General features: G+C 29.5%; 1 protein-coding gene across 1 annotated transcript in view; it reads left to right on the plus strand.

The window, feature by feature from the left end:
* Nucleotides 1-8,179, plus strand: part of LOC143250847 (protein argonaute-2-like) — a 137,648-nt gene extending 129,469 nt beyond the window's left edge. The window contains exons 19-20 of the mRNA XM_076501938.1: nucleotides 516-715; nucleotides 6,609-8,179. Coding sequence (XP_076358053.1) covers nucleotides 516-715; nucleotides 6,609-6,717 — 309 coding nt within the window. The 3' untranslated portion in view covers nucleotides 6,718-8,179. The remainder of the gene's footprint in view (nucleotides 1-515; nucleotides 716-6,608) is intronic.
* Nucleotides 8,180-8,640: the final 461 nt, after the last annotated feature.

Genomic DNA, 8,640 nt, shown 5'->3' on the forward strand with positions numbered 1-8,640 from the left:
TTAAATGATGACTTAAAAAATGAAAAATATAATAATATATTTTGTGATGTAGAGATATTATATGAAATACAGATAATCTAATCTATCAGTTGTATCTTTAGGAGTTATATTTTTTGTTGCGAAATACATTTACTTGGTAATTTGCTGGTTATAATAAACATTAAATGTCTGAAATGCAGCTTGTATGTTCATCTTTGACTAAGGACTTTGAATTTATTTGACACTTTATCACAAGCAATTTGATCATTAAAACACTGAGTAACTCTGTTTTTATTTTTTGGGATACAAATTTGTTATTATTATATTTTATGCAGCAAGTGATTGCATTTGTTACCTTAATGATTATTATTTTTCCATACTGATATAATCTGACATTTTAATACTGTAATAATCTTATCTTATGAATTTACCTCTCTGTTCTCAAGTTGTTTTTCTGAATTTTACCAGAATCATTTTTCTTAATAATCATAGTAATAGTTGTTAAAATATTATTAATATTCTTGTTTATATTCCAGGGTACAAGTCGACCTTCCCATTATCACGTTCTTTGGGACGATAACCAGTTTACAGCTGATGAGTTACAGTGCCTCACATATCAACTGTGTCACACCTATGTTCGTTGCACACGTTCTGTATCCATCCCTGCTCCAGCATATTATGCCCATCTGGTAGCTTTCAGGGCTCGATACCATTTGGTAGAAAAAGAGCATGACAGGTATATTTTTAGTGAAATAAGGACAAGCATTTGAATCTTATTTACGTCAAATAAGTCTAGTGTGCAGATTTTGGTATTTTAGGGTACCCTATTATTTTTAATCTGTACCCATAAAATAATATGTTGATAATAAAATTATATACTAGATGCCTCATATATTTTTTTAATGACATTTATAAAAAAAAAAAAAAACAGATTAGAACTGGTATCTTGGAGATTTTCTGTTTACTTAAAATTTGTTTAATGTGGTTTGATAGGTTTAGTTACTGAGAAGTTTTGCTGAAACCATGATAAATTTTAAATTGCCATACCATTATGACACGTTAATCTTTAAAAAAGATCTTTGAAAGTAAAGAGGTCAGTACCTTTCTCTTCACCAGACTTTTGTTAGGTTCCACTTGAAATACCATTGCCTGTTTTAATGTCCTTGATGTAACAGAAATATTTGCCTGTTGGAAAGGGTAGTAAAGTGTTGCTGGAGTGATATCAAATATTAGTCACTTTAATGTAATGAGAAATGAACTTGATACAGTTTGTTTACAGAAAATTTACCCAGTTGCACAGATGTGAATGTTTAGAATACTTTAATTATTTTAAATTTTTTTCACAAGTTTGTAAATGAACATAGTAAACCTCACGATAGTTGATTTTATTGTCCTGTTAACTACTCCTTACCAAAGTCAATCCAGTTTACAGCATTATTTGTAGAGGTTGATGCTGTTTCTTCCTCAAAATTGAATTTCTCGTTTTACTTAATGGCATTTTCTGAAAGTTTGGCTCAGTCTTGTAGTGTTAACTAATAGAATTATTATAAGGTACAATGAGTGTATATCCTATTTTTTATTTATCTATTTGCATTAGGTTAAAAACATAGTGGGAACTGCATTTTAAAAGTTACTTATTTTTATTGCTTATTGCAAACTAATTGGCCAAACTCTGCCTTAATTATTAATTTTATATGAAATATTTACAACTGTCAGTTTTCCTTTTTTATCTTTAATAGTTACATTATTGCCAATTTTTTATATCATTCAAAAATTTTTAAGCTGATTAGATAAGAGAGAGAATTTACCAGAGTTATTTAATTTTTATTGTATTTAAGTAACATTTTCTTAGTGTTGTGCTGTAATTTACAATATTAATCATGTTTTATTTTCAGAGGTTAAGCGAAGAAGTTAACCTAAACTTGTTTTTAATTTTTGTTTCGTTTTTAAAAAATTTCACTTTTCACCTAGAGTTTTAGTTAAATAAAATAGTTAAGTATTTGAAAAAAATTGGCTTTAGTCTTAAATCACACCTAAATATATTAATTAACTCTACTTATACACATACTGTATTATTGGTGTAATCTGTTTGGGAATGAAGGGATGCTGGAAGAATGTATCAGAAAACATATTGATTTTTAACTTGCTTATCTGACACTTCATATCAGATTTCCAAGGTATCTGAAGAGGAAGACTGCTTTGTATAATTAATAAAACACAAGAAAACATCAGCATAATAATAATACACAAAAGATTAAAGAATTAGGACATTGTAAACAACCTGAGTAATTTCAACAGGCCAAGCTTGTCAATCTTCAGGGATAGAGTAACACTTCTCAGGTCACTATGTCTTCTACAATCAGGTTTGAATCAATCTGGAAGAGCCAATATACACTAACTAGTTATAAAAACTGAGATCCAAATAGGGTTGAGTTCAACCCCTCAATCATTATTGAGATCCATATTTTATTTTTGAGTACTTCTAATGATTCTGTGATGTTGCATTGATAAAAAGGATTTTTGATCAAAATTAATTTTGCTGTTGGTTGTGTGAATGTAATGCTAAGCCTAATTTTTAACTTCCTTTAAATTATAGTAATCTCTGTGTTTTTTCTTCTAATTGAATATGTAATTATGTTTGAGTAAGATAAGTGCAAGAACAGTGAAGGTAATAAATACAATTTTTGTTAGTGGATTTCTGTCTTAATCTTCCCTTTCTTAATTGTATTTGAAAGTTTTTATACTAGTTGAAAAGCTGGTTTAATTTTTATTATGTTTTAAATACCACCTGTTTTGTTTGATACCAAAATATAGTTGGGTATCAAAAGAGAAGATGTGCCAGTTTACCTCTGGGCAGGGTTTTTGGTTTACCTCTGGGCAGGGTTTTTGGTTTACCTCTGGGCAGGGTTTTTGGTTTACCTCTGGGCAGGGTTTTTGGTTTACCTCTGGGCAGGGTTTTTGGTTTACCTCTGGGCAGGGTTTTTGGTTTACCTCTGGGCAGGGTTTTTGGTTTACCTCTGGGCAGGGTTTTTGGTTTACCTCTGGGCAGGGTTTTTGGTTTACCTCTGGGCAGGGTTTTTGGTTTACCTCTGGGCAGGGTTTTTGGTTTACCTCTGGGCAGGGTTTTTGGTTTACCTCTGGGCAGGGTTTTTGGTTTACCTCTGGGCAGGGTTTTTGGTTCACTTTCATAATGTCTTTTTAGTTTTCTTAATAATTAAGTTCAGTTTAGATCCCTTTAAAGCAAACTTTTATGAGGCTTTATAATTCATTAGCAATACCCTTTTTATTAGAACAAATATTCAACAAATATGAGTTTCACTGATCTTCTGGAAATAAGGTTGTCTGTAGTTATTGCAGGGGGAATAGGTTCGTATTTACTGGTTTTAAAGAGATTTTCTTGTGTAACTTGCCATCTCATCATTTTAGTACACAAGTAAATTGTTCATCTCAATAAATTGAGTTTGAAATAAGGTGAACAAGCTATCAACATATCATACATAGATATCAAGCTTTTCAGCCAATCCTTTGAAGAACTTAGGTGTTACAAAAAAGAGGGTATAATGGATTACTTATTTTAGGCCACGATTTTGTTGAAAAAATTCATATTAAACTGAAAATATGAGTTGCTAACATGAAGTCTAAGTGTGCAAGTCCACTTCATACAAGAGGCAGGATAAAAATTCCATCTAAGGTGTTTATGTCAAAAGACCCTTACACCATACTTTTTCTGTTTACCCTTGTTAGCTTGATAACAAACTTTTTACAGTATATATTTTTATATCTGATATCATTGTCAGTTTGCTAACCGTATAATTATCCGAAGGAGAGGTTTGGCTATTGTTGCAAGTAACAATCAGACTGAAAAGTTAACCCTTCTTTTTGCAGTTTGGGAACAGCACAAACTTAGAGGAATAATAATATCAAAAGAGACAAGTTTCAGTTTTCTTGACTTCAGCTTTGAGTTTTGTGGAAATTTGTTTAGTTGGATGAAATTTCAGTTTGTAATATGAACTGAGGGATAACAGTATTCACATCATCATTGAGCTGGAATTTGTTTGAAATTACAATTTTTCCACCTTTTTTAGCTTCAGTTTTAATAGTCTTTATTTTCCTGCAAGGTTTTTCGAGCATCATATTCTGATTTGATTTCAGAATTCTCAAATGGCAAGTTATACACAGAAGTGTATTGGAAACCAGAAAGTGTATATTTATTCTCTAACAATAAGTCTAGACATTCTCATTCAAACATCAAGACATCCTTATTCAAACAATTGGCATATAAAAAACTAAATTTACACATGTTAAATTGTTTGTTATAACAAAAAGGGCATTTATTCTGAAGTAAACTACCTGAAACATGTTGCTGTTTCTTAAAGATTTACCTCTCTCAACACAGGCTCGGTCAATTTGACTGACTAAATGACCACTTTGTACTCATTTGAAACCTTTAAAGATTTAATACTTCTAACTTTCATTACAGTGTGTATCTTTTCACAAAACTTTGCAGTCTTTTCATTAAAATTATGTCTTTCATATACAAAAACATATGTTTAGAGAAGTATTATTAATAAATTAAAGATTTGTTCATGACTATATTGAGCATTTGTTTTGAATCAAAAATATCAAATTTCTTTTCAGTAAAACTTTATATTTTATCTGTTATTTTTTCTACCCTATCTTTATATAGGATTTCTCAAGTTGAAAGATCTCGTAACTACAAAAAAAACAACACTTGAAATATATCTGGGCACAAAAGGTCTACCTTTTGAAAACATTTGGGTTATAGGGATCTTATTTCATCTCTATCAAGACTTCTTGAACATGTGTATTTTTCTAACATCACGAAATGTATCTAAATCACTTTTTTTTTAGAATGCCTTAAAATTGTTACAAAAAAATTTGAATTTTTCAAAATTCAGTAAAAGCATTAGTTTACCAGGAAAATTCTAAGATATTTTCAAGGCTTCGTACAAAATTTGGGCTAGATTAGATTAGCCCTATCGTAACCACCAGGAAACAATGAAGGTAAACAGACTATACTCTGAAAGTACTAAATATATCTTCAAGAAATGTGGCAAGCTTTCATTAAACATTATAAGTATCTTTTATGTGTGTGAAATTAGATTTTTTAATATTTTTATTGAAAGGACTGTCTGTGGTAAATGTATGGAGTCATAATGTTAGCTGCTTTGAGTGCAAAGTGATTTTCATGTTAAGATTAAAAATAGTTTTATTTATCTTAAAATTGCCAAATTTCATTTTTAAAACCTCCTAAAAAATAGCAAGCATTTTTTATTTTTGTTTTCAGTACAACTATGTATCTAATATGTTATTATCTCTATCATAACTGTATAAGGAGTTGGTCAAATTGTATTGAAACTCCCAACCACCATAATAAATACAAAATACCCTTTATCTTTCCAATATGACTGCAACTTATAACATGAAATTACAATTGTTATCATAAAATTGCTTAAAGCTTGTAACAATATATATATCTCTATATTTTATTATTATTTTGTTGCCTTTTAAGGTGCATCTAATTAATTATCACACCGCATAAGTTTTAATTCACTTGGTGAACATATTGCATACCTTTACATGTTGAATTATGCAATTCATGACCTGTTTGTGGGCATACCTTTAGAAGAATTTTCTGTTTCATTATCTTAACTCACCTAATGAATATAATTTTTTACATTTTTCTTACTTTTATAATAACAAGTAAAGAGTACCTAAAACACAAAGCATATAGTAATTACTTGGATCCTTGTATTTGTTTTTAAGTCCACCTTATCATACTAATGCTACTGCCATACTAAATAAATTTTATTTAATTAAAAAATGCTTCTAAAAACAAAGAATTACAAGCACACTCACGCAGAGCAGATAATGTCTTATATCATAATTTATCTGCTAGAAAAAGCTTGTTTCACTGTGCAATTAAGAACTTTTGAAAATTCTTCTCGCTCGTCACTCTGAACACTGAGAAAATATTTCAAACTGAAGGTAAAATAGACAATTCTTTGTACAGAAAACACTATAACATATCATTTGATATATCGAAATTTGGCCTTCTATTGATTATAATTAGTATAGTATAAAACATAAAAGACAACTATTAGCAATTTATGGAAGCATTCTATAGGTTTCCATGTTAACAAACTTGATTTACTCCCCTAAAGCAGAACAAAGCCATTCCATGTAAAAATATATCATTTAGGCCTGAAGACAAAACTAGTTTATTTTCAGTATATTTATGCTGAGAGACTATTGCAATAACTTTATCATATTATCAATTTCTTTTACGTTTGACTCCTTTTGCAGTTGTCCAAAGAGTTGTTCCAGGCGCTAAACTTAGTACCATGCTTTGGAGTAATAAATGGTTTATCCCTGAAGAGGCTTTCTTTTGGTTTTGGCTTCCCTCTTTGCATATATATATACACTTTATTTTGAATTGATGTTTATTATAAAATTATATAGGTTTACTATTGATTCATTACTAATTTTATCTTGTTTTCTTTTTATGACTGAAATCTGAAAGTATGAAAAAGGGAACAGTTTAATTTCTAAGATATAATATCTTTCATTACAATTCTGAAAGTTTTATTGTATCTTTTTATGTTTAGTGGAGATGGTAGCCACCAATCAGCTAATGGAGATGATCGCACACCAGTAGCCATGGCTCGAGCTGTAACTGTCCATGCAGACACAAACAGAGTGATGTATTTTGCTTGATAAAGAGGCTTACATAGAACCTAACGGGTGCTTTTTGCACATTAAGAGGTACACATTGTGTTTACCAAAAAGAATAACCAATCTGTAAAAATGATATTTAAGATGAGTTATTTTTGGATCATACAAATTGGAACATTCTCTTCCTTTTCAAAATGATACCTGGTCAAAAAACTTTCAGTGTGTGTTGTTGTTTTTTTTCTTTCTTGTTTTTAAAGGACTTTTTAAAGGTTTCTCAGGACCAGAAAGGAAAAAATTCTTTTTATAACAAAGAAATATTTCTGAGGGTGTAAAACTTTCAACTACCATGTGTTTTTAGAGGAAAGCTGTAAATAGAATATAATACACTGAACTACTAGTTTAGCAGCTAGAAGTAATTGAATGTGATTTTCCAATATGTGAGGACTCTTTAAGACACCAGAATGATCTGAAGTTTGTTACCTGTATATCATTATATAACAGAATATACCATGCAGTAGCATTGTTACATGTTCTGCTCAACTAATCATGCCTGTTAATTCCATGAAGACTTGCATTATCTGTCATATTACTGAACTCCAAAAAAAGAATCCAAGCAGAGATCTGTTAAATCAAACAATGGACCATGAATATATTTTTAAATAATACTATTTTTTTCTGCAATCATGATAGAACATTTTAATATTTCAACTTGTGAATGCTATTGCATGTAAGAAAATATCATTTGTTTGATATTTTTTTCATGCTGTTGAGCTTCAAATATTTTTTGCCTATATATAAATATGTGTGTCTGAAACTGCAGAAGTTACACATTTTTATTCATCTTTGTTAATATTTTACCTTTTGCAATACAGTACAGTCCATGTAATAGACTCTACTTATCCTTTGTAATGTGGTATATACGGTTTAGGCTGCATATAAATATAGTTTATGTGTATTTGAAAATATGTGTATAAATCTGCAGCTTAGTTTATGTCTGTATTTTGTTGTTCTGTTTTATATATATATATATGGTAATTATTGTCTTTGATTTTCTGTCATTATTTTTTCTAAATTATTGTCTTTTTAATCACAACTAAGTTGGGCAGAAATGTGCAGATTTCTAAGAACTTACAACTGAATGGTTGTAATTTAAAGCATGTACTGTTTAGTAGATTTTTAACTGTTCATTAAACACTTTTATCCAGTATTCAGTTTTTTGTATATGCATTGCAAAATAAAGAAAAAAATGAATGAAATTTTTTAATTAAATTTTTAAAGATCAAGTTATATTTATGGCCATGTTCTAGTTATAAAAATATCAGTACCTGTATGCATTACTTTTTAATGAATTATATATATATATATATATATATTAGAAGACTACATGAGGTAAAAAATGTTCTTATCTGATTTTCAGATTATGTATGGTAATAAAGTTTCATATAAAATATGCAAATAAAATATCATGTTGTATTCACATACAGCTTTTTTTACCAATACAAAAGTCCCCTTATATTATATTTTGTCTGAGGTCAAGATAAAAGGTAAGTTAAATATTTGTCTCTTGTCTCTTTTTGTGAATACGTTTTGAAGTGTTGTGGTGTTGTTACTGTTAATAAAACAAATTGTAGGACATGCTATGGATGCTAATTCTTTAGCTTTTCTATTCTGTTTCAAAGAGACTTCTTCAGGATTTCACCCCAGAGTACTATGGGTATAATTTTAAATGTTTTATTCAGTAAACACAGTACTAATTGATTTACTGGGAACACACAGCTATTGAAGATATCTGTGATTACCAACTCTTCTCCTCGTGCTGCAGAAAGCTTTCTTTTCCTTAAAACATAAAAAACAACTGATATTTACCAGAGAATTGTGTAGTTGAAGGAGTGCTTTTCTTTCTTTTGTTGTGTCTTAATTATAAGACATAATACAGTAAATTAATTCATTAAACTCTACTTGTAT

The sequence above is a fragment of the Tachypleus tridentatus genome, chromosome 5 (genome assembly GCF_004210375.1).
Source record: "Tachypleus tridentatus isolate NWPU-2018 chromosome 5, ASM421037v1, whole genome shotgun sequence".
In the NCBI taxonomy this organism is placed as follows: Eukaryota; Metazoa; Arthropoda; class Merostomata; order Xiphosura; family Limulidae; genus Tachypleus; species Tachypleus tridentatus.